Source organism: Erigeron canadensis, chromosome 4 (assembly GCF_010389155.1).
Source record: "Erigeron canadensis isolate Cc75 chromosome 4, C_canadensis_v1, whole genome shotgun sequence".
Classification (NCBI taxonomy): Eukaryota; Viridiplantae; Streptophyta; class Magnoliopsida; order Asterales; family Asteraceae; genus Erigeron; species Erigeron canadensis.
The window spans coordinates 27,984,788-28,010,772 of NC_057764.1; the positions used below are offsets into that span (position 1 = coordinate 27,984,788).

Below are 25,985 nucleotides of genomic sequence, written 5' to 3' on the forward strand. Positions count from 1 at the left end.
TGACTACTGACGTAATTTTCTTTTATTACAAAGTCCATGGATACAAACATTCAGAAAAGTTGGTGATATTATTTTAACATTCTTGCTTATTATTACTATTATTTATAAATGGTGACGTAATTTTCTTTTATTTCAAAGTCCATGGATATAAACATTCAAAAAAGTTGATGATATTATTTTAACATTCTCGCTTATTATTACTACTATTTATAAATGGTGGTATATGTTTGTATCCATAGACTTTGTAATAAAATATTATGTATTTCTTTTCCTTTTAATATTTTTACTAGTTATTACGATTTAAAACTTGTTACGATTTTTTGTTGTCGTTTTTCAAAAAAAAATCACTTTTTTCTTTAAGGGATTTTTTTGGCATATTTTGTTGTGATTTCCAATTTTTGTTGCGATTTTCATTTTTTTTGTTTGTTTGCGTTTTTGGCATTTTTTGTTTAAAAGTTGTGATTTTGAGTTTTTTTTATTGCGATTTGGGTTTTTGTTATGATTTTGTTAGCTATTTTATAATAATCTAGAAGAAATTTGATACAATCGTGACGAAATCTGGCTACGGTAACAAATATATAGGGTTGAGTATTATAAAACAACTATTAAAGTAAAACAAATAGGACAAGATCTTGACCCTTAGATCATGGTTAAATTAATGCACGAAGATTCATGAAACAAACGATACACAATAATTTCCTTGATACACGATAATTTTCGGTGAACAAAAACCTATTGTTTTATTTGTTTTATTTATTTTATTTTAAACCTAAAAATATATATTCGCTGTCCCAAAAAAAAAAAAAAAAATAAAAAATGACAAGTGTTTATCTTGTTATCAGAAGTTCAGGACCCTCTACCGTCACCACCACCACTAAACACTCCTCCAGAGCTCAAAAATCTGTCCCTTTTTTCATCAATGGCGGCAATAACACCAACTTCCTCCCTTTCCAACTTCATTTCTCCAAATTTTCTTCAAATCCCATCTTTCTTTCCACACCATCCAAAAAAATCAAATCTTTCATTTCACCATAAACCATTTATTATTATTACTTCAAAACCACCTCCCAAGATTTTGTGCTCTGCTGCTGCTGCTGCTGATAATGTTTCCAGTATAAAATCATCTCAGCCAATGGTTCCTCCTTATAATGTTCTAATCACTGGTTCCACTAAAGGTCCATTTTTTTTATTTATTTATTTGTTATGTTACCATTTAAGTAATTAACTATGATAGAAATAACAATAAAGATAGAAAATTTAACAAAAAAAATGAGTTGAAGATAGGTGCATACAAGTCTCTTGACGGCTATCATTGACTTTGGACCATTAGCATTTTCATTTTAGGGCCTCATTTTGATATTTGATACTTGCACAGGGCCTTCAAGATTTTGACAAATCTCGACTACGGCCCTTTGTGGCCTAACTGGGTATTTTCGTGACAGTTTGCGTACTATATCCCAGGCCAACCCCAATATGTTTAGGTAGAAGATTTTGAGCAGGAGACTTCTTATGAGAAAACATGACACATTAATTTCGTATAACTTGTTTGGTATTTTAACGTAAGGCGGTGGTTAAGAGTTCTAATCGGATGGATTAGTGTTTGTTCTTGTAACCGCCGGTTACATGATTCACTTGTCTTATGCTAGATGTAGGTCATTATTAATGCCTTTACTATGCATTTTAGGATAGAAACATTAACTCAAGAAGGGAAAATTCTAGACCTTATGTTGCTTTTAGGGGTGAAAATGACTTTCAGGGGTCCAAGCGAAGCAAGGTTATGATCTGAGATTGTATCAATATGTAGGTTTGTATAAGTTGGGATTTATTAGTAAGCTGGAATTTGTGAGGTTTATTTGTGTTAGAATTTTGTAGAAGGGTTTTTGAAATATGGTCATGTCTTCTTGTAACTTTTTATGTAAATGATGCATTGATGCGTCAAATCTAGTTAATTATTTATAAATGGTTTATGCCAGAATTAGGGACTAGAATATAACAAGACAGGGTACCTATCATGTAATAGTATAGGTTGGTTAAGGACCGGATTGTGGAACATTTGGGAAGATTTATGTATTTGGAAACAAATTTTTGCAGTTAGCATAGTCTTGAAAACCAAAGTAATTCAGGGGCCATTTTATTGTATTGTTAAACAACTTTTAAAACCATATATGAACTAAACCGACCTGCTAGATTGGAAGTTATCTGATGATAAGAATTAATTACAGAAAGTATCTATGTAGACTCGAATCCCCTTAAACTTTGGACAGGATTAAGTACCTATTTGGTTGGTTGTTGAACGAAAATCAAACCATTCCTTAATGATACCTACTAAAGGTTTCATTTTCCTTTGTTTCATTCTAATTTTATCTGTGATTTGATAAGTTCATAGATTATGTTTTTCCATCTTGATTACAGCCCATGAATTCACTAGAAAAAGTTTGCAGAAATCCACTTAATATTTTTGAAATAACTCAATAATATTTCCTCTGTTCCAGGGAAAATAAGTGGTACCATTTAGTTAGAATATATGTGACTATGGTTCAGCAGTCTACACTCTACACACCCCTAACGAAGACAAAGTAACGAAAACTAGCGAGCCACAACCAAATTTACGAATCTCAAGTAATGATTACTAAAAATCTAATCTAAATTTTATAATTAATATTAAATTAAATATAATTAATAATATTTATTACTAAAAAAAATGGGCAAAGAGGTTAAGTGGGTTTAAAACTTACAAAAAGGGAAATGGTGCAGTTTTAGATCGAAGAAGTATTCGTTTGCTAATAGTATAGTTCCACATATGCCATAACAAACTAACAAATTCGTGTTAGAATTTTTATTGAAGTGCTTTGGTTATATATCAAACATTCAAACGTCTATCAGTTCTTAATGAGGAAAAAAAATAAATAGACCTTGTGTTTCACAAAGTTACTAATGTCAACTTATAATTGCTAACAGTCAATAAAGTTAAGTGGGTTTAAAAACTGATCCGATCATGTTTCATTTTGAAAAATATGTTTTGGTATACATAAGTTGGGTTTTATTTTATGCATAACTAATATAATGAAGAACATCTTAATGGTCTCTTCCTTCTTGTGTTTTTTTTTTTATATGATGACGATCATTGATGTATATGTATGAACTATTGATTTATTTATAAGGTGACTTGTCTTGCTCATTAAGCAAATTTTTTATTTCCAGGAATAGGCTATGCCTTAGCTAAAGAATTTCTGCAAGCAGGTGATAATGTCTTAATATGCTCAAGGTCTGGTAAGTACATGCATGCTCAAGTATTACATAGCAGTGTCATATAATCCTTTTTATCTCTCTCAAGCTTACTCATTAATAGATCAGCTAAACTAACATTGGGTGGCGACAACTTAAACCCCTTTATATGGGAATAGATGGATTCGGGTTCAATCTGATCGATAACTGGTTAAACGGGTTAAAAACTAAATCTTAGATATAAATGAAACTGTTGACATGGTTTAAATAGGTTAAACAAGTCAAAAGTTCCTAAAAATTTGTTGAAATGCTTATAATGTCCTAACTGTTTTTTAACCATTTATACAGCTGAACGGGTTGAAACAGCTCTACAGACCTTAAGGACAGATTTTGGGGTTCAGCGTGTGTGGGTACCTTTAGATACTTCTGCCTAATGTTGAACTAAATTATTAAAGAATATAAGCTTTACAGTTGTATTTTTTGCAGGGTACAAAATGTGATGTTAGGGATGGAAATGATGTAAAGAATCTTGTCCAGTTTGCACAAGACAACCTCCAATACGTGGATATATGGGTACTTAGGCTATCTCCAATGCTAAGGATGCCCTTAGGCGTCCTTGAGCTGCCACATCATATCCTTACAAATCCTTATACATCCTTACAAATCCTTCAAATCTTATAATTTTATCTCCAACCATACAAACATCCTTACATATCCTTTTACCTCTACTAAAAACAAAAATATATTAGGTAAGGACAAGTAAGGGCATGCCCTTAGGTAAGGGCATGCCCTTAGGTAAGGGCATCGTTCAAGAAATCCTTAGTTTTGGACAAGCTTCAACGGCAAAGGATATCCAAGGGCACCTAAGGGCACCCAAGGGCACCTCCATTGGAGATAGCCTTAGAGCTTTCATCATCATTTTCATTCATATCGATATTGGTAATGTGGATGAACATTCATTGATATTGCTTTCTTACACCATATTCGATGAATGCAGATTAATAATGCAGGATCCAATGCATATAGCTTTAAGCCTTTGGCAGAGGCTTCAGATGAAGATCTCATGTATACTTTATATATGTTTTTATATTTTAACAGTTTCACTAGAATTATTGCATTGTTGTTTAACAAATAAATTTCAATGTCCATCTACAGAGAAGTTGTTACTACAAACACACTTGGTTTAATGATTTGTTGCAGGGAGGTAATACCTTTTGTACTGATGTCCAATTCCCATAGGTCAGACCTTTGACCTTTATTGGTTGCGTTTTAGGCAATGAAATTGATGATTAACCAGCCTAGAGGCGGCCATATATTTAATATTGATGGAGCAGGTTCTGATGGAAGACCAACCCCCAGGTGTGCTTTGTGATTCTTTTGCTTACGATGCATGATGTTCTCGTTTTTCCCTTTCTAAATAAAGTATTTCCGTATATCTTGCATTGTTCTTGAAAACTAATCCACTAAAGGGTCATAATCCTAAACTAACATATTTTAGTCTAGTGTCATCAATTGTTATACTAAAATAGTTCTCTTGCATGGATGAAACACACAAATATAAAACTTTTCTTACTTGATCTTCTTTTTCTCAGGTTTGCTGCATATGGGGCAACTAAGCGCAGTGTGGTACATTTGACAAAGTCATTACAGGCAATAACTGCAACCCATTTTCAATATTGTTGTAGATTGTGTGAGCATGAAAGAGCATGTGATATATTTAAGACCAGGATTAGTGAGTCTTCTTTTAATCAATTGATGCAGACATGAGCTGCCTAGCATAAATCTTTGATTAAGTAGCATATAAATTGGATTACTTGTATTTCCTTGTTATGCCAATACATGATAATGGACACTGTAAACAAGTTTTGAGTACATTGTAAAGTGTACTAATTATTGAGAGGGATTAGTTTCCTGGAATGTAAAGAAACTTTGAACGAATGTCTATAGTAGGAAATAACTAAAGTCGTGTGTATTGTATGTAAACAACTCCAAATAATGTTTATTGTATGTAGGAATTTCGTTTCAACCAATTAAAATTTGACAAGTGGCACCTGTATATGGTTGCCACGTATGTTTTCTTACATACAATAAACATTTTTTCGAGTTACTTACACACAATACACACAACTTTAGTTTTTTCTTACTATAGACATTCGGTCAAAGATAGTTACATTCCAGGAAACTAATCCCTTATTGAGACACTTCATGGTTTAAAGGTCACTTTTAGTTTGACCGCCAGACTATGCATCATTACCCCCAAACATCTGGAATTGATCTTTAGTGCTAGTACGTTTTGGACTTTGCTATATTTTGTATTCTTATTTCAGCTGTAAATTAGTGAATCACATGATACTTGAAGTCCTTGGGTGGGTGTATTTATAGCTGTATGTGTGTGTTGACTCTGACCTACAATTTAAAAATTTTCTTATAGGCAGAGTTACAGATGCAAGAAGTAAGCAATGTTGTCGTCCATAACTTGTCGGTATGTCTTATCACATATGAATTTCTCAAACATATATACATATGCATACATACATACTTGTTGGATTTGAGTTTCCAAATGCAGTGTTTTATGATTACCTTCTTTTTTAGATAATCACAGATTTATAGTTAAAAAAAAGGGTAGTGGGGGGAATTCTAACCCCGGTAGCACAATTGGATACCCATCGACTCACCCCGTATAAGCCATATGAATTAGATGTGTTTTTAAGGTTACTTTCATATGCCGGCACGGCCACACGTATCTATTTACATGTTATGGTTAGTATTAATCAATACAAAAACGTATATTTAGGTTTCTCTAGTTTGTACGATACATATGTGTCACTACAACAAATTTGTGAAATCTTCGTAAATAATGCAAACATGTACAGATACTTGATTTCTATCACATCTATTCTTTCTCTAATTAACTTCCTGGCTTGATCTGCTTTCCAGCCAGGAATGGTTACAACTGACCTTCTGATGTCCGGTGCCAACACAAAGCAGGTTTGAATTGTACCAATTAACATTATTATTCCCTCATCTATATGTTTATTTTTGTTCACTAATGAAAGTTTTGTCACTGCAGGCAAAGTTTTTCATTAATGTTTTGGCAGAACCTGCAGATGAGGTAACATTTCATAACTGAAATATCGGTTTACCCGTTTTCCGTTCTCTATAATTAGCCTCCTCTTGTCCATTACAAGAATGATAGCAGGACATTAAACTAAGTATATTATTTTAACGAGTTTATATTACTTATTCTTGGTTATATTTTGTATACTTGGGTTTACATTGTATGGCATGTCGAGTATGTGCAGGTTGCAAAGTACCTTGTCCCAAATATCAGGTCCATACCGAGCAGGGGATCTACAAGGCCAACTTACATTCGTTTCCTTACGGGATTAAAAGCTTACTCCCAAATATTTTCCGTAAGCATCACCTAGTTATCATGACTTGTATTATGGTTTTCCTTGGTACTAGAGGTGACAACTTCAACCCATTTACTTATCAATGTTCTGATCTGGGTTAATGTCTGATCTCTAACGGGTAAAACTGAAAAAAATATACAGGGGAAATATGCCAAAAATGCATATTTGATGTCATAAAACCTCCTAAATCCTTTTATTCTGAAAAATTACATCATTAACATTAACACTGAACTTTTAATAATCATATTAGACACACCAATTTCTTACTTTAAAGTACAATAATTTGGCCCAAAATGTGTATCAGGGCAAATTGGAGCCGGTCCAAAAGTTACCTATTTTGAATCGCCAGTCGTCATTTAAAATCGCCGACTTTCCCTTGTTGCCACCTCTATATTCTAATACCTAACTTTGACTAATTTCTATTTTCTAAACTTGTTGCATTCCTGGGATTTTCTTGTCTATTCGAGTAAGATATCTGTTGGTTACTGTGCTGTTACCTGGGCATTCTACCTAGTTTTCAGGTGGAATTATATTCATTAGTCCTATTTCCACCTAAGACTGAATTGTTTAAACATATAATGAGCATTAGACTGAACGGAGTGGAACAAAAAGAGGGCGACCCCGCCTATGTGGCGCGAGGTTCGCCCCTCTTCCGCCCCCAACACTGGCCCCCTAGGGCGAGCCGGGCTAGGAGTGACCCTCACAGCTCGCCCGTTTTTGCTTTGACCATCACACTTCCCAACCCACTTTTCCAGTCTCCCATGCAACGGCTACCATTAAAAAAAAAATTTTCTCCCTTCCACTTCCTATATATACAACTTTCATTTTTCACATACTACTAACTGCATATATATACTTTTTCACTACATAAATATATATACTACACATCATTATATATATAGATATTATGAATACGGATTTTCAGCCACCATCTTCCTCCGATTATTCAATCGATCGGTGGTCCCTACTTCTTTGAAAAGTTGGCTTTAGAAGCTGATATGTATACCCACGAGGCCACGACACCGATAAGCCACCTATTTCATTTGTCGATGGGTGTGCTCTGCCACGAGGCTCATCTACAACCCACCCATCACATCTGTAGATGGGTGTGCCCTCGAAAAAAGCTAGCGCACACGAAAGTAACTCACTGGTCAAAGGATGATTTTCTTAACAAAACGCTTTTGAATCTGACCATTGTAGATGCTCTTAGAATGCATATTGATCAGATGAGATTGTTACAATACAAATACATGTGGCGTAGATAAGATGGTGTTGGTAATTTCCTATTTGAAATATGCATAGTGATGCATTGTGCACTTTTTTTGTTTTTTTTGCAGAGACTGGCTTTTGGAGCTAGAAGGAACAGATACTTGGTTGAAGATTGATAATATCTCTTCATTTCTATAATGCAAATTGCAAATATGTATACTTAACTAATCCTCTTTTAGTCTTTTTATAATATAAGGTTGATTGAAAGTTGAATTAATCATCTTCAAGTGCAGTTTTTGAAACAAAATGATTGGTTCTTTTTTTTTTTAATATAGCATTACAAAAAACCACCACATTTTGAAAAGTTGTCATATTATAAAAGCATGAATGTCTTATATTGCACCAAACTAATTTAAAAAAGTTATCAATTTGTTCTCTTTATGCTAATGATTGTTATAAGTAGATTACTCCCTAAACAGGTCACATTGTTTTGAATTATTCTTTTATACAGAAAAGAATTAATAGTGTAGATCTTATTAACGAATAATAGAGTATTTATACACAAAATATATATAAACAAAAATTATTGTCATAGAGATTAATGATACTTTAGATAAAGCTTGTAAACGCTGAGTCGGCTTGAGCTTGCCTAAGCTTAATCTTGGTCTAATTTGAGAAGGGATTAGTTTCCTGGAATGTAACTATCTTTGACCGAATGTCTATAGTAGGAAAAAACTAAAGTTATGTGTATTGTATGTAATCAACTTGAAAAAATGTTTATTGTATGTAAGAAAACATACGTGACAACAGATTTTAATTAGTTGAAACGAAATTCTTACATACAATAAACATTATTTCAAAGTTGTTTACATATAATACACACAACTTTAGTTATTTCCTACTATAGACATTCGTTCAAAGTTTCTTACATTCGAGGAAACTAGTCCCATTTGAGAAAGTCGAAGCTTGGTTTGTTTCTTTTCGAGTCCTATAAATACAACTTGAGTTTGGCTTGTGAGTTTTAGACTAGTTTAGCTCGTTTATGTTCGTCTCTATATATAATAACAATAGTAATATTTGTTGTAGAACTTAAATTACAGTAAAACCTCTATAAATTAATAATGTTGGGACCGAGATTTTTATTAAATTATTGAGATATTATTATATCAATAAATTAATAAATTATTAATTTAAAGAGGTTCATGTATCACTTTCAAAATTTTCATATTCAATGTACATTCACACATTAAATAACATAAGAGTCCAAAGCAAATTGTTTTCAGCACGATAAAATTTGTTCCATGGATTTAATCGGCTCAAGTAATTTCAACGATGTAAACTATGGAGAAGACATTCGTGAGCTTGAGAACTTGATTACGGGTATGCATTATTAGCAAAAAACCGGATGTGAATGAGTTGCGGGATTATCCTGGTGAAAAGAATGAATGTTATGAGATTCAAAGCATTGAATAATTTGTGATGGATACTGTTCAAAATTTAGTTGATGACGAAGTTGAGGATGATACAGTAGTTTTTGAAAATTATAAACGGCTAACAACTCTTCACAACTTTTTATTGCGACAATGTCTCAACTCTTAAGTGCAATATAGAAATTTAAATATATATTCAACATAGATATAAAGTTAAAAAAAAAAAAACAAGTGAATATAGATTCAGTTTTTACTAAATAATATTAAAATTTTGAAATATTTAAGGAATTATTAATTTATAGTTTTGATGGGACCTATATTTTTACCTTAGGGTTTAAAAAAAATTATTATCTTATTATTTTATTGATTGGTGTCCAATTTTGTACTGGTCTCAAGTTGGGACCAGACAAATTATTAGTTTTATCGAGGTTATTAATTTATCGAGTATTAATTTATAAAGGTTCTACTGTACGTAAATTTGTATGTATTTAGTAAAAGACTATTTTACCTTGTTTATGTTCATGTGCCTAGTTGAGATAGCATTTGAAACATCATAAAAGCAAGTTACATTTTAAAGTTTATGGTTAAAAAATAATAAACATGGTAAAAGAGTTTGTTTGCATAACAATTAATTCAAGTCTCATAATTTGTTTGTCATTATTTAATGACAAAATGGAACTTTTCAACGCATTTGAATATTTGATCAAGTATTAATCTGGCTAAACGTAATCTACATAAAAGTATCTATCACTAACTATTTACATTAAAAGTCAATTTAGTAGCTAGAGCATTTTCAACATATACGTTAGAGTTATACTTTTGATGATTACGACTAAGGGTCATCCACACCCAATGAGGTTATTTTTAAAATTTAACATATGACAAAAAAAAAAAAAAAAAAAAAACCATCTGTTACAGGAGTCTGTTGGGCCGACTAAGTTGTGGTATTGTAATTTGAAAAATTGCGCTCCAACGTTCGGACGTATAACACACTTCGGTTACTCGTGAAATCTCGTTGTCATGTGAATCTATTGAAAGTCAAGCTCCCCCTCATTTTTCAAACTCTTTTTACTTTTCAGCCCCCATCTTTTACTATTCTTCATTTTCCAGCCCCAAAAGTTTCACTTTTTAATTCTAAATAAAATCCCATACCAACCCACTGCTTAAAACCAAAATCCAGTTAAAATTGAATATCATAAAGTGACTATTTTAGAAGTAAAAATATACTTTAAGTCGTCTGTAGTCTGTACTGATATAATGTAAAGAATTTTACGGTCATCATAAGTTAGGCTACTTTTACATTGTGTAATCAAATTTTAAAATTTTCATTTATTGTAAAATAACTTTATAATAATAATCGTTTAAATAAAATAACTAACAAAACCCCCCATTAATTGACTGCTGTGGTGTTTTTTTAACTTGATTTTATCGCAACTTTGTAATTTAGAATGAACAACTAGTATTTACTAGCACTAAAGAAAAAAAAAAGAAAACTATATATATTATATTAGAGTCATCTTTTTATCGCCAGAAAAATTCCGTGTTAAAGATGACACTTTTTATTTATTTGGTTGTGATTACTACTTCATATTATTATTATTATGTCACAATAAACTATAGAAAAAATGTAACATGTTAAAAATGAAAGTTAGATTAAAGATAGACCCTTTCTTTTGTTGAAGTTCATGTCAAACGATAATAAATATAGTTCATTACAATAAATAGTAACTTTAATATTTATTCACTGTATAACTTTTAAAAGACTTCAATGCATGTTTAGTAAATTAAGCCCCTATTTAAAGTATGGTGTTAAATAATGTAGCTCTAAGAATATTGGACCAACACATATCATTCATTATTGAATGACATTTGCATATATGATTCATATCTACTTGAAAATTATTACATCTGTAAAGATTATATTTTTATAAACAATTTACATATAATTTGAGTGTTGACATATATTACAAGTCATATTTTATTTTCTCTATCTGTTTCCTATCTATTAATCACATCACCTCATGTGTAACAAAATTTTGTAACCAACATTTTAAAAAAAATATCATTTATTTCTTTTATCAAAGAAAGTTATTGCCCTTGATGAGGGGCTACAATGTGGTTAAAAGTATAATGGATAAAAACAAAATAAACCTAAAGTATGAGGGCAAAAAATGTAGTTCTACAAAACTATGATCCCATTCTTTGTTGTATTGTCCTGTCCTTGTTGCCCCCTATAAATAAGGAAACATTCTCCATACACAAATATCATATCATATTGTTCTCTTCTTCTGTCACACTTTTCTTTTATCTTTCCACTAACAATTCCTCATCATTATGCCTTGTTGTTTAAGTGACCAAATATATTTAAACCCCATGTCTCTCTTTTGACACCCTTTCTTTACACTTTTGATATCACCTTTTAAATCCCCATATTCCTTTCAAATTTCATTTTTTCAAAAAACCAACTTAAACCCACTTCACAAAATGCAGATTTCTACATGGGTTTTCAAAATCTTGATCCTTTTTTTAGTTAATTTTTCTAGGCTATCACGAGCCCAGACGTGTTCCGAAGTTGATAGAACCGCACTTCTTGGGTTTAAAGCAAGAATCTTTAAGGATACTACTGGTATAATGTCTTCATGGATTGGTAAAGATTGTTGTAGTGGAGGTTGGGAAGGTGTTCAATGTGATAGTGTCACTGGGAGAGTGACACAACTTGTGTTACAAAGGCCATCTGATAAAGATTTTGGTATTTACATGAAAGGAACTCTTTCTCCTACTTTAGGTGACTTGAAGTTCTTGGAGGTTTTGGTGATTAGTGGGATGAAGAGGCTATCTGGAACGATTCCAACGAGCTTTACGGGTCTTGTACGTCTTACTCAACTTGCTTTGGAAGATAATTCACTTGAAGGGACTATCCCTTCAAGTTTAGGCCAACTACCTTTACTTCAAACACTCTCACTTAGTGGCAACCACTTAACTGGCCCAATCCCTCCTACTTTATTAAAGTTAAACAAGCTTTTCCAGCTGAATTTAGCAAGAAATTCGTTCTCGGGCCCCCTTCCAGCTGCTATGGGAGGCTTGGCCCGTTTGCAGTATCTTGATTTGAGTTACAATAAGTTATCGGGCTCTATTCCTGTCAGTTTGGGCCAACTCTCACAGTTAACACTTCTTGACATTTCGAATAACCAATTATCAGGTGCAATACCTGATTCATTGTGCAACTTGTTGAAGCTTGTTGACCTGACATTGAGCAACAATCTGTTGACCGGTCAAGTGCCATCACGAATAGGGCGACTCAAATCTCTAAATACCCTTTCTTTAGGTTCCAACCGGCTCGTTGGTCAAATCCCGGTGTCTATATCACAATTACAGAACCTGTGGTACCTTAACTTATCTAGAAATGCACTTTCTGACCCTTCGCCTAGTTATGCATTATCTAAAGGTATCCCTTCTCTACTGTCCTTAGACTTATCTTACAATAAGTTCAATTTCGGTACCATTCCAAAATGGATTACAAGCAGAGAGTTGTCAGATATCAGATTAGCTGGATGTAATCTCAAAGGGTTTTTACCAATCTTTACGAAGCCAAATTCACTCGTTTTTATAGACCTTTCTGATAATCATTTTTCAGGAGGCCTACCAGGTTACTTTCGGAAGATGTCTAACTTACAAAATGTCAAATTGTCAAACAACCAACTTAAGGCCAATCTATCACAAATCATACTACCAAGCGGGCTAGCGTTACTAGACCTCCACTCAAATCAACTTTCAGGGTCACTATCAGGACTATTGAGGTCTGCAAGCAGTTTCTTGGAGACCATTGACTTGTCCAACAATCAAATCACGGGCAACATTCCAAGTACCATTTCAAAGCTTGCTAAACTCAAGAAGTTGGATGTCTCAAGGAATCATATAACGGGCACAATACCGCCAAGTTTGGGAAATCTATCAAACTTAGGATGGCTAGATGTATCAATCAACTCAATTGGAGGAAAAATACCAACTAGTTTGTTGGTGGCTCAGCTAAGGCATGCTAACTTCCGAGCAAACAAGCTATGTGGAGAAATTCCGCAAGGAAGACCGTTAAACATCTTTCCTCCGGTTGCTTATGCACACAATCTTTGCTTGTGTGGAAAGCCCCTGCCACCTTGCAAGCAACCTTAAACGATATGGTGACTCGGGTTGGGCCAGTAGAATGCTGACTCATGATATACGTTACTGTTCAACAAGAAAGATCATGTTATCTGTTTTGTTATAAGTTTATTGATTTTAAGCAATAGAATAGATGGTGTCATAATTCCTTGAGAGCAATAAATCATGCTAAAGTTGTAGGCTTGCTTGTTGAACTCAAAAAGAAATATAATCAAGATCTCTTTGAGTACTAGCATTTTGTTTTATTTTTGAAAGGCAAAATATCCACACAATTTACACATTTGTCCAAAGTGGGATTCGAACCCACAACCTCTTGTTTGTTGGGTTACCTCGATACTACTAGGCTAAAGGCCTATTGGTACTACTACCTATTTTGTTTTATTATTTTTATTTTAATTTTTTTATTTTTCAAACCCCACAATGCAAATCTTGCGGAAAGAAAAATGCAGCAATGTACTTGAGCTCTGTGGATTATATTCATCATCACCCAACACTTCAGGCTTTTCTTTTCTTACCTTGAGGCTGAAGAAGCTTCATTTCATCATAATCATTTTATTCTCCATCCTGTAAAGTAAGTAGTACAGGTCATGTTCTTCAAGTAGCTAGACAACACATTTTATACTTAAAATACATAAAACATTAGAAAATGATTACTTATGGGTCTTGCAACAGAATAGTCTCATTGTACTAAAAGTTCCACCATACCCATGGGTCTCTTACTCTCTTTGTTTTGATAGTCTAGAGATTTTAAATATAACCCTTTCTTTTATACTGCAATGTACCAAGAAAGGGCCGGTTGTCATAAACCGAATCTAAATGCTGCAAGATGTATATATTCATGATAAACATTAGTCTAAAATGGCTGTTACAAAAAGCTTAAACTAGCTAGCTAAATTGTCATTAAAAACAAAAGACACCAGTTTGCACAATGATTGCCATTCAAGTTATTCAACTTTTGGGTTTGAGTCCGTTTCAAAATTTTAAATCCCTGACTTTCTGTTGTCGGCAGTCTGCAGGGTTCCACAACATTCTTTTCATCACTAATCTCGGCCATCTTTAGCTACACAGCAATTATAAGGATCTTAAACAGTCATAGTCTTCTCAGCAGCCACCAGATCAAAGCATCTCTAACCCCGATTCTTCATCTACTCAAATTGTTTTCCTCACTGATCAAACCTCGACTCACTGGCCTGCTTCTTACGCTACCAAATCCAACTACATTTCTCCTATCTTTAGGTCAACACAACAGGGATATATGCATAAATGTGCAATATTTTTCCCCGTTGACCTGGCCAAACACCAAAAAAGTGATGCATACAACCTTCACCACCACATCCTTCCTAACAAAACTTAGTTTACATGACAAAAATTTAAATTAGGGATTTAAGATAATTAGGAGGATTGGGGGATCTGGCCCCAAAAATAACAGGATTATTCAGGAAAAAAAATGCTTTTCCAGATTAGAAATTACATACTACAATACAATTTTCTATTAAATTTTTTTTTTGAACGACATTTAACCTTTTATTAAAAGAAAATGCTAGTAAGAATCTAGCAAGTATAAGACTCACGCAAATCGATCCAGGAGACAAAAGAACACCAAGTTATTAATCAAAATTCTTTAGAGCATACACCTGTTCGATCAAGATTACAAAAAAGGGGTCATAGACAATATGGTGTCATGGTACATTTTTTTCCAACCTTATTTAAAAAAAATATATATATATTTTTAACATCAGAGACCCAACTTCTTTTAATATATTTATTTTACTTTTCATAGGTTATATTAAAAATTATTAATCAATTCTCTCATTAGATCTAACCATATTAAAAAAAAAATGTAACCTGTTATTTTTTCATTATTATTTTTTTGAAGTCGTTAAAATATATCCCAGTTTCACCCATCTTATAACCAAATTTCTAAAATTTGATAATATGTGGTGGTTGAATTTTTTTTTTCCCATATTTATAGCAAGTTCCCTGAGCTCTCCTAAATAATGGTTTCAAATTGCATTGTAATGTAACCATCAACTCTATACCTTTAAATCTAAAGGAGTATTCTCTAGAGTGTTGTAGAAAAACAGAATAACTCCAATATTTTCATTGATATAAAAGAAGCAAAACATTACATTATACATTAAAGCCATATATCATATCATAATTCTCATCCACACATATAACAACTATCTAACTAATGGCATCCACATCCACAGCCTGTAGTTTTTTGCACCCATTCTACACTACTACTACTACTAAAACTCTTAAAGCAGCTCCATATTTACAAAGACAACAACTTCTAAACAAACCCCACCACCACCACCCAATTATCATCTGCCACTCAACCCAAGACCAAACCCAGCTGTCTCGTCGGGCCGTTCTCACTCTTGTTATTGGTACAGCTGCTGTTGCCACAAAGGTCTCCCCGGCCGATGCAGCTTATGGTGAAGCTGGTATGTACTATACTCTTTTTTATCCAGTATATATAGTCTGCATGAACAACTTTTGCATGTTATATGTATATATAGGCAGTTTTTGAGATATATGACGACGTGACGTTAATTATATATAGACGCGGAGCTAATAGGGGCTAGACTTTAGAGGGTGTTCTGCCCCTTCCAACTAAGACAACCACTTATGTAAATTTTCATTCCAAAAAAGCTAAATTCTAAATATTTTTTCAAATCACCAGCCCCTTCCAAATAAGTAACTGGCTCCGCCTCTATAACCTTCAACTTCATTGGATCCAGAAAAAGAAACCATAAAAATGTAACATGTTTATGTCAAAGAATATGTAAAGTTTCACAAAGCATATAGCATATGTATGTAATGAAGTTGGTTTTTGTTAATGTCGTCAGCAAATGTTTTTGGTAAGCCAAAGAAGAATACAGACTTCAAGCCATACGATGGAGAGGGATTTAAGCTCTCTATTCCAGCTAAATGGAATCCGAGCAAAGAAGTAGAGTATCCTGGTCAGGTGCTGAGATATGAAGACAATTTCGATACAACAAGCAACCTTGCAGTTATTGTCACCCCTACTAACAAGAAATCAATCACTGATTATGGTTCCCCAGAGGAGTTCTTATCTCAAGTAATCACATCATCCATACCTTCTGTTTTTCATTTTTTTCTATAGATGTAAAAACTTGAGCTCCTGTTTCGGTTTCAATACAAGTTTTATTAAACGGGTTAGAAACTTAGAATATGTTTTGGGTTGATTGTGATATGGTCTTTTTCTTTTCAGGTGAATTACTTATTGGGGAAACAAGCTTACTTTGGAAAAACAGCTTCTGAGGTAATTAATGAAGTTTTGTCAATGATATATACATTTGCGAAAATGTAAAAAAATACTCCAAAAATCGGTACTTTAAGTATATTTAACTCGAACTTAATTTACTGATAATATTGTATTTTCAGGGGATAGCATTGTGGCATGCCACAACCATCATGGAAATGATCAACCAGCATAGACCTTCTGCGAACTAGGCGTAACACACACTTGCCAAAACACACACACACACACAAAAACAAATTCACACACATGTATATACACACTTTGGGTTCAATGGTTCATTAAACAGAACGATGCAACCTGGGGATAGGCCGCAACAAATATATGTTCTTCATATATAACATACTTAATAGATTTGTTTACTTTGTTTAAAAGAATGATTGCAGAACCTGCTAATGCTACCTGAGGTTTCAATTATTTGCTAATAAAGTAGTAGTCTTTTTGGGTTTTATTAGATTTCAAAAGGGTTAAGTAAAATTGATTAAGTTAACATGGAATGAGTCAAATGTTTACAATAGGTGTATATAGCCGAACTGTACTTTTGATGCATACAACCTTACAAACTGTGTTTTTAGAACGTGTTGCCGGTTTTGTGATACTGACAGGGTGGGTTTGAAGAAGATGCGGTCGCAACAGCTAACATATTAGAGACATCAACACCCGTGATCAACGGAAAGAAATACTACTACTTGTCGGTGTTGACTAGAACCGCTGACGGGGATGAGGGTGGGAAGCACCAACTATTCACGGCCACGGTGTCTGATGGTAAACTGTATATCTGCAAGGCACAGGCTGGTGACAAGAGATGGTTCAAAGGAGCCCGGAAATTTGTTGAGACATCAGCCTCTTCATTCAGTGTAGCTTAATGTAAAAACCCTCTGGGCTAATATAAAAGGGAATTTTAGTTATTAGATGGCAAAACTATAAGAAAGTATTTCGTCAGAAGGATTCATGTACTATAAAATTTGCTATGTTTTGTTTACATTGTATATTTGTATGTATATTTCAGTTTACAAAGATGTGTGATCCAATCTGTTGAATTACTTTGATAATTATATATGGATACATCTACTATTTATGTATGTTTCACTAATTGCTGATTTGTCCATTGGAGTTAGGGATGTGCAAATGACCCATAAACCCATGACCCGCCCGAACCGGACCCTACCCATCCGAAGCCCTAACGGGCCGGGTCATGGGTTAAGTTTTTGTTGCATTACCGGGTCACTAGTTAGCCGGGCCGGGTGATGCCAAAAAACGAGAAAATGTGAAGAAAACCCGTGACCCAGAACACGACCCGACCCGAACCATCACAGACCGGGGCACAGTTCTATTTTTCATGCACTTGTGGGTCACTGGTCAACCCAGTTCTGGTCGGGTCGGGGTTTCAACCCATGCATATCCCTAATTGAAGTTCTGCAAAATTTAATGGAGTGGATTGAGTCCTTTGTTGGAGTGAAAAAGTAGCTTTTGCTTGAGTTGCAATTCGATCTTAGCCATTTCCAGGTTTTATTTCGCTATTTTAACATAATTATACATTGTTCTTTTAAGTTTTTAAAAAGGTTAGGAGAAACAAATACGGTTCCAGTATATAACTCCAAATGCTTTGGGGTTGTTTGGTTAACAGAATATTTTTAAAATTTTCTGAAACTCACATAAGGCAAATCGATAAAGGATATGTTTACTAACTTTTGCTATCTATAACCCCTTATAAAATATATTGAAGTTTTCTATTTTAGGAAATTCAACATTTTTTTATATCCAAAATACTCATATTTCTTAATCATAATTCTCCTATACATCAAATCTATACTTTTTACTATCTAAAAAAAACCACAAATCTCTCTTTAAATGTTACATGGGGAAATTATCTAAAATAACATTAATGATTAAATTATACTACCATTCGTTTTTTTTAAAAATATTCTCATTAACCTTTCAAGTCAATTACTTTTACATCAATTATCTACACCATTTAACGCCGCCTCCACCATCAACAATCGTTCCCACCATCACACCGTCACCGTCACAACCACCACTGCATTGTGCGGGTACCGTGCTAGTGTTATAAAGCACGTAACCACTACCAAATGATCCAGTATTATCAATAATAAGTCATGTTTTCTCACGATGAATCTCAGTTTCGAATCCTCTCGTACAATTATAAATCAAAAAACCTTCTCCATTGACCCTCGTGGTAATACTAGTGTAGGTCAAAAATGACAAAATGGTATAAAAACCTCCCATTTTTTTATATTTCATGTCTAAAATAAATATAAACCTGAATTGAATGAATGAAGAGGGGGAGGGTTTTAGTTCAAGTAATCAAAATATCAAACCCCAGAAGCTTCAGCAGCCAAACATCACTACACTCTCACTTCCACTCACAGGTTTCTCTCTCTCTCACCTTTTTTTTATATCTATCTATCAATCTGTATCTATATATACCAAAATAAAATAATTATATGTATTGATAATGGTAGATTGTAGAGAAAATGGATGAATCTGAACGTTACTGCTACAACCCGATTTTGCGTTGGAACCCACAAGTTGAAGATTACTTCAACAAAGTTTATGGCCCTGAAGCTTTTTCTCGCATTTCCAAAGCCCTCACGTAACTTTCTTGATATATATATTTTTTTAATTTTATTTCTGCTAGTGTTAACTTAAAAAGTTTTGTACTTTATTATCACCCGCGAAACCGGGATTCGAAACTAATGTGTTCTTAGCTTAGTTTAGGGCACAGTTTAACCAAGTTGAATGACAGGTGGTGTTTGGCAGTTAAGTCGAGAGCCTATTGTATGTATCCGACTTGAAATGTTAGTATTGTCTGTACACATCCCACATTTGTAAAAATGCTGTCAGATACATACAATAACAATATTTGAACGCACAATAGCAACATTTGATGTTAAATACTTGTTATAGATTTCGGGCTATAGTTGGATTCGTTTCCATTTTCCACCCGTTAACATAGTGAATTGTTAGTATAAAACATCAATGATCAATCCTATATTCAAAGTTGCTACCGTGATCATTGATGCTATGCTATGTAAAATGTATATCGTTTGCAGTGCATCTTTCTGAGGAATTGGACTATATGCAAAATAATTTGGAACCTTACAACTTTCTGATTAGACATAAGGAACAATCTAACCAAGTTCAAGGTTCAAGAACCACTTCACTTTTTTTCTTCTTCTTCTTTTTTTTGTTGTCTTTGTGATGATATAATTAGCATTTCGCCATCCAACCAAAATTTGTGGAGTAGCAATCAATATTTATATCATTGTTCAGAGTCTTCTTGTTTAGGGCAAGTACAAGTGCAATGTATGTCCTTTTGATATTTCAAATTTCAATACATAGTATATACTTTCTAAATTGTATTGATAAGTAAGGTATGTCCTAGACTCTTAGGTAGATATGTAAAATTGGATGACACAAGTTTTAAGCACATAAGTTTAAAGTTATGGGCTCTCAATACCTTTCACTATGGTTTTGAGTAGATATAACGGGGTACGATGAGTGGAGGACTCACACATCTTCTCTGGTATTGATTATAGGCGTGTAGGCCTGAGGTTAAGTGATTAAGTTTGTAACAACCTGTCTCACATGGATAGAAAGAAAGAACTATAAGCACCCTATAGGTTCAAAATTTTGTGCTCCTAATACCTTTTACCATAAGTTGAGATAGATATGAAGGTACTTATGAATGAATTTGGGCTTTCGGGTGGTGCTAGATTTGCCTTTGATTAACGGAGATTATAAGAAATAAGAGAGTCTAATCCCCTAATCTCTATTTGCAGAGCACTGAGCTAAATAATGTTTAATATTATGTTGGATGGAAGGAGTTCGTTGCTATTTTGATTAGAATTTTAATCGTGAATTCACTGAAATACTATCTTAGGAGATAGCTTTGATCTTGATTGGCAGAAATTGTGGAGAGACCTACATAGAGGTAGAGGAGGTCTTCTTGTACGAGATTCACATCTTGAAGTTATTTATGATTTGGGTAAAATGGTGGTTTCTGGTATTGTTAATGGAAAAGTAATGCCGTAAAGGGTCTCATAGAGAATGGTTTGTAGAATGATTTGAGTTTTTTGGCTTTTTAAATTGAACTATAATGGAAATCTAAGGTTGTCATTATATAGAGTTATAGACTCATTCGTTGTCAATATGATAGTTGTTGCTTATGCTAGAAGCTGGAGGGATGTTATGTGAAGCTGAGAGTGTAGTCTTCCCCGTTTCTCAGCTTAGCAGCACACTTCTTTGCATTTTCCTTTGAGAAAAGAAGTGTTGTCTTGAATCAGTGAACAAATGCTACATATTGTTTCCTTTTCCAAACATATACATTGTTATGTGACATTATAAAGTAATATTTAAAGATCTAGAACTCCTAAACAGTTTCAATCTGGACTATTACGCCTCTGTATATCTTGCTAATACGTAAACCTTTCTGGTTAGCTGGTTAATGACATGTCATTCAAGTTATGGCCTGCATTTTCATTTGTTTTAGTGCTCCTATATGCTTGTATGTCTATTGTTTCCTGTCCTTGTCTGCCTCCACATCACTGGTGTTGGTCTGAAATGGGAATATTGTAATGTAATATGGTTTGGTTTTCTCTTTCACTAGTTAAGGTTCAAATGTAATGCTAACTTACTAGATCTTTAGCTTCAATATTTTTCATGTAGATTATGTTGAACCTTTGTTGAAAATCACTTATGCATTTTGAAGTTGCCACTCATGTTTATATATTCCATAGCATGGGTGTGTTAATATATTGTTCTCGAGCCAAAGCAGTGTTGGGAGAGTCAAATCGATAGTTTTGTTTAACCTTCTATGTTTTTATAACTGTTAGGCGACCCTCTTGTTACTCCTGTATACGTGTAAATACACTGAGGACAACAACTGAAGCCATCATTGAAAAGATTCAGGAGATTCAACATGAGAAGGGGACGAAAGATTATCTGAAGAATCTGCATACGAATGATAATACAACAGTTGAGATATCTGAAAGTTTAAATGGTTCCACCACAGACACGGGCCCTGTTTTAAAGTGCCCGATACCTGGACTAGATTATGTTGTATTTGTAAAGGGTTCCGGGCCCCATGATATTCAGTATGAATATCAGCAAGGCAGACCCCCAAAGGAGATAATAGTAAGCCGTAAGTGTGCAGAAGCAGTTCTTCGAGGTGCTCAGGCAAGAAACAGTTATACATATTATAGTTTCTGTTTTTCAGCGTTGTGTACTTCTCTTCATTTTGTGATAGCAACTTTAGATATTGCTACTGTGAAGTTTTTTACTAATGAATCGAGGACTTAATTTCATGTTCATTTGTGATGTATGTGTAGGTCTATATTCCAGGTATATTGGCATGCAGTGCTCATGTTGAGGTTGGGGATAAAGTTGCAGTTTCGGTGGGTATTGAGCAGCCTGGCCGTGATGGTGGATGGGCTATTGGTATTACACGTGGCATTGTTCTACAAGGGCTTAAAACTGGTAACGTTTCCTTTTTGTTATGTTTATTATGGTGTAAAAGGTACACGCTCCGTCTTGTATGATTGTTGTATTACAATGCTTTTATGTTATATGCTGTCTAGATCCTCAATATCTTGAACGAGAAGGGTTATATATTGGCCAGGGAATCACAACGATGTCAAGGGCAGGAATATTTCGTGACTTGTCAGGTCTTGGTGTGGATATGACTGAAAGGGTGTTTAGATTGACATCCTTCAATGGTATTTGTTTTCCCTTTTAGCTTTGTTAATTGGAGAATGTGTTGTGCTATAACTTTTTTTTTTAATTTTTCTATAAACAAGTTATTGTGTAAATATTTGCAGAATTGCTGAAGGGGGACATATTTCTTCAAAACCTGCCAAGCATAATTACTGCACATGTCTTAGGTTTGTGACTTTTTCTTGTTATATTTTTTATTTGTGGAAATTCTTGATTAGATACAATTAATGGGGTCTCCCTTTTGAGATAGAAGACCCTTATAAATGTTGTAATTACTTTTTGTTGACAAAAGATTTTACTTTGATAACTCGTATGGTGTAGATCCACAACAGGGAGAAAGGATATTAGACATGTGTGCTGCCCCTGGTGGAAAAACTACTGCAATAGCTTCCCTTATGAAAGATAAAGGACAAGTGATTGCTGTTGATAGGTCTCACAATAAGGTAAACCATTCCTACAATACATAATCTTATCACTTTATGTTAGTATGTTACTTCATTCATAACTGTAATTTACGAGCTAAAAAGTAATTCCCCCTAATCTTTCACTTTACAGGTGCTTGAGATTCATAATTTGGCTGCAGAGCTGGGTTTGAATAGCATAAGAGCATTTAAGCTAGATGCCCTGAAGTCTGTTAACACGAATGTATTAAATGGCTCGGTGATGCAAGATTTAAGTGAAGACAAAGTATGTCAAACCAATCAAGCGGCTGATTCCGCATGCGTTGTTAACATAAATTCATCATCTTCCATAGTAGTAGAACTGAAAACAGATACAACAGGTGAAAAGATTTGTAAGTCCTTTCTTTCGTAGTGCTCTTTTTTGATTGTCTGTGGCTCACCTCACATGAGTGCTATCTTCCTTGTAGCTGTATTACCTGTTTCGGAGGAAGTTAGTGCTCCAAGTGATGACAAATTTGAAAAAGGCCGTTATACAAGCAAACATGAGTTACGCAAACAAATTCGAAGATTGAAAAATGGGCCCGGGAGAAATCAAGCAACAGGTGGCAGGGTGGATAAATGTGAAGGGTTTGCTCCAAACAGTTTTGACCGAGTTCTTCTTGATGCTCCCTGTTCTGCTCTTGGATTAAGACCACGTTTATTTGCTGGAGAGGTATTGATTGATTTTTATGATTTAAAACTTTGTTTTGCCGAATTCTTCATTTTCTTTCCATTTATTCAAGGAAACGGTAGAATCATTGAGAAAACATGGGAAGTACCAGAAACGAATGTTTGACCAGGCTGTTCAGTTAGTTCGCCCAGGCGGAGTTCTCGTATATTCGACGTAAGAAAACATTTCTTGATTTCAATTTGCTTTTGTGTGTAATTTATGATAAAATAAAAAAAGAAAAAAGTATGAAAAGCCCCGGGTTAATTGCATTTATGATATTTGTTCAGGCATTGAAGTCATGCTAGTATTCGTATTATTTTTAGTATGGTTCTGGGTTGGGTCTAGTCGTGACAATTTTGATCTAAATTTCTTTTAGTCTGCTAAATTTTATTAGACTATCTCCAATGCTAAGGACGCCCTTAGGCGTCCTTGAGTTGACACATCATATCCTTACAAATCCTTACACATCCTTATAAATCCTTAAAATCCTATAATTTTATCTCAACAATACAAACATTCTTATATATCATTTAACTCCAATAAAAACAAAAAAAGTATGAGTAAGGATGCCTAAGGACATGCCCTTGGGTAAGGGCATGCATCAAAAAATCTTTAGTTTTGGACAAGCTTCAACCGCAAAGGATATCCAAGGGCACCCAAGGGCTCCCAAAAACATCGCCATTGGAGATAGTCTTATAATTTATTAACTTTTTTGGTATCTTTTGCTTCTGTTCATCGTCTTTGGTTTAGAAGCTTGGCACAATCAGATTCTCATCTCATGAGATGAGTACGCTAATGTTTGCCTTTCCATATATCACTCCATTCATGAAGTGTATTATGTTTTTCCTTTGATGCACTATCATGGAAATAAGGTTGACATCTGTATATTAAATTTCAGATGTACGATAAATCCAGGCGAGAACGAGGGAGTTGTTCGTTATGCTTTGGACACATACAAGTTTCTTTCGTTGGCACCACAGGTTAGCAGCACCATCTATCTTATATATTTGCATGATTTTCGTCACATAAAAGATTGTAATTCTCGACAATTTGTATGTTTTAGCATCCTAGAATTGGGGGACCTGGCCTGGTGGGTCATGAAGAATCGTCTGACGGACATTTACAGTAAGTTCATATATCCTGCTTCTATATTATCAACCTTAATCTTTTGACGGTATATCATTGATTTTCAATAAACTAATGTTAACTAGCTGATGTTGATTTTTTTTTTACTTGTGTAAATATTACAGGGAATGGTTAAGACCTGGTGAGGCAGATCTTGTTCAGAGGTTTGATCCTTCTGGCCCATATGATACAATTGGATTTTTTATAGCCAAGTTCAATGTTGGTCCTAAAGATAATACAATTTAGGACATGAGCATTTTTATAAGAAATTTTGAAGTAATCATATAAATTCTCGGCTAACGCTTAGGACGATAAATTGTTTTTATACTGAAATCAGTCTTCTAGATGGAATTATTTATATTATTAATGCCTGTTTTGTTCTTTTTGAAGAAACTAGTGAATCGACTCGTGCCTGGCACAATCAGTAATAAAACATTGTTAAATAGATGATACACTATACGGTATGTAGCCATGTAGGTATGATGAATGAGCAACCAACAAAATTGTAAAAACAGTGGGAGATTATTTGCAAATATGAGTGGATTTTGTGGTTAACTTGTCCTTAAGAAAACATATATGAAATGAATTTGTTTAGATGCTATCATCAATTTTATATTACCAAATTAGCCATGTATTGCCATCATCATCCTTTTATGTGGTTTCCAACTCAAGTTTGGAATTCACCACAAGATAAGCAAACAAAATTTTCAAACATTCTATCACTATCTCTTCCTGATTTACCATTATAACCTTTATCGCCATCATCAAAAATCAAAGGCATTAATTAAGTCATAGTAATATTGAAACAATAACAAACAAACATGAATGAAAACAAGTGAACAGACATTATAAAACTCTGAAGAAGTGTGCATGTATGATCTTAAAAAACATAAATCCGTTTGTTTGACATTCCTATTTATTTTATTTTATTTTTGGCTTAAATTTAAACGAAGGAGCATGAATATTTGAATAGAAATGTGGTAATATAGAAGATACAAACAAAGTTTGTTTATATTCACAGGGGTTTGATCATTTGAAAACTAAAAATTTTGTGAAAACTAGAAAACTGTCAAAACACACTGTGATCTGAATTTAACACAATGTGTTTTTAATATGTTTTATGAAAACACATTGTGTTAAGTTCATATCACAGTGTGTTTGAACAATTTTACGATTTACAACGCTATCAAAAACCCACCGTGATTTAAAACTTAACACAACGTATTTTAGGTTACACAATAAAAAACACATTGTGTTTTGATCAGTTTTCTAGTTTTCACAAAAATCTAGTTT

General features: G+C 33.8%; 4 protein-coding genes across 9 annotated transcripts; all 4 read left to right on the forward strand.

Moving 5' to 3' along the window:
- The first annotated feature begins 815 nt into the window (after window positions 1-815).
- On the forward strand, window positions 816-8,127 carry LOC122596131 (chlorophyll(ide) b reductase NOL, chloroplastic). 4 transcript variants are annotated; one of them, XM_043768654.1, is made up of 13 exons: window positions 816-1,175; window positions 3,202-3,270; window positions 3,574-3,635; window positions 3,712-3,798; window positions 4,223-4,290; window positions 4,426-4,429; window positions 4,499-4,584; window positions 4,818-4,875; window positions 5,657-5,707; window positions 6,163-6,213; window positions 6,296-6,337; window positions 6,528-6,638; window positions 7,976-8,127. In XM_043768654.1, the coding sequence occupies exons 1-13, from the start codon at window positions 920-922 to the stop codon at window positions 8,021-8,023; spliced, it is 993 nt and encodes a 330-aa protein (XP_043624589.1). In that variant the 5' UTR covers window positions 816-919; the 3' UTR covers window positions 8,024-8,127. The 4 variants fall into 4 exon arrangements, with proteins under 4 accessions (XP_043624589.1, XP_043624587.1, XP_043624588.1 ...); XM_043768652.1 differs by having other exon boundaries at window positions 817-1,175; window positions 4,381-4,429; XM_043768653.1 differs by having other exon boundaries at window positions 817-1,175; window positions 3,712-3,786; window positions 4,381-4,429.
- A 3,475-nt stretch (window positions 8,128-11,602) lies between these two features.
- On the forward strand, window positions 11,603-13,664 carry LOC122597810 (probable inactive leucine-rich repeat receptor kinase XIAO). Of its 2 annotated transcripts, XM_043770387.1 has the most exons (2): window positions 11,603-12,722; window positions 12,912-13,664. In XM_043770387.1, exons 1-2 carry the CDS (start codon window positions 11,762-11,764, stop codon window positions 13,442-13,444), a joined length of 1,494 nt encoding a protein of 497 aa, XP_043626322.1. In that variant the 5' UTR covers window positions 11,603-11,761; the 3' UTR covers window positions 13,445-13,664. The 2 variants fall into 2 exon arrangements, with proteins under 2 accessions (XP_043626322.1, XP_043626321.1); XM_043770386.1 differs by having other exon boundaries at window positions 11,603-13,664.
- Window positions 13,665-15,552: 1,888 nt separating this feature from the next.
- LOC122596163 (oxygen-evolving enhancer protein 2, chloroplastic-like) lies at window positions 15,553-17,738 on the forward strand. The gene is made up of 4 exons (XM_043768694.1): window positions 15,553-15,882; window positions 16,288-16,520; window positions 16,674-16,724; window positions 17,327-17,738. Exons 1-4 carry the CDS (start codon window positions 15,627-15,629, stop codon window positions 17,585-17,587), a joined length of 801 nt encoding a protein of 266 aa, XP_043624629.1. The 5' UTR covers window positions 15,553-15,626; the 3' UTR covers window positions 17,588-17,738.
- Window positions 17,739-19,007: 1,269 nt separating this feature from the next.
- On the forward strand, window positions 19,008-25,085 carry LOC122595821 (rRNA (cytosine-C(5))-methyltransferase NOP2C). Of its 2 annotated transcripts, none has more exons than XM_043768269.1 (13): window positions 19,008-19,111; window positions 19,205-19,335; window positions 21,578-21,920; window positions 22,073-22,220; window positions 22,322-22,459; window positions 22,562-22,624; window positions 22,779-22,900; window positions 23,013-23,250; window positions 23,326-23,570; window positions 23,641-23,741; window positions 24,466-24,547; window positions 24,631-24,692; window positions 24,818-25,085. In XM_043768269.1, the coding sequence occupies exons 1-13, from the start codon at window positions 19,016-19,018 to the stop codon at window positions 24,936-24,938; spliced, it is 1,890 nt and encodes a 629-aa protein (XP_043624204.1). In that variant the 5' UTR covers window positions 19,008-19,015; the 3' UTR covers window positions 24,939-25,085. The 2 variants fall into 2 exon arrangements, with proteins under 2 accessions (XP_043624204.1, XP_043624205.1); XM_043768270.1 differs by having other exon boundaries at window positions 23,013-23,238.
- Window positions 25,086-25,985: the final 900 nt, after the last annotated feature.

Coding starts and splice junctions, on each gene's coding strand:
- LOC122597810 (XM_043770386.1), top strand. CDS start 11,762: ATGCAGATTTCTACATGGGTTTTCAAAATCTTGATCCTTTTTTTAGTT.
- LOC122596163 (XM_043768694.1), top strand. CDS start 15,627: ATGGCATCCACATCCACAGCCTGTAGTTTTTTGCACCCATTCTACACT. Junction 16,521..16,673: donor CAGAGGAGTTCTTATCTCAA/GTAATCACATCA, acceptor TTTTCTTTTCAG/GTGAATTACTTATTGGGGAA. Junction 16,725..17,326: donor TTGGAAAAACAGCTTCTGAG/GTAATTAATGAA, acceptor TGATACTGACAG/GGTGGGTTTGAAGAAGATGC.
- LOC122596131 (XM_043768652.1), top strand. CDS start 920: ATGGCGGCAATAACACCAACTTCCTCCCTTTCCAACTTCATTTCTCCA. Junction 3,271..3,573: donor CTTAATATGCTCAAGGTCTG/GTAAGTACATGC, acceptor CCATTTATACAG/CTGAACGGGTTGAAACAGCT. Junction 6,639..7,975: donor CTTACTCCCAAATATTTTCC/GTAAGCATCACC, acceptor TTTTTTTTGCAG/AGACTGGCTTTTGGAGCTAG.
- LOC122595821 (XM_043768269.1), top strand. CDS start 19,016: ATGAAGAGGGGGAGGGTTTTAGTTCAAGTAATCAAAATATCAAACCCC. Junction 22,901..23,012: donor TTGATAGGTCTCACAATAAG/GTAAACCATTCC, acceptor TTCACTTTACAG/GTGCTTGAGATTCATAATTT. Junction 24,548..24,630: donor TTCTTTCGTTGGCACCACAG/GTTAGCAGCACC, acceptor TGTATGTTTTAG/CATCCTAGAATTGGGGGACC.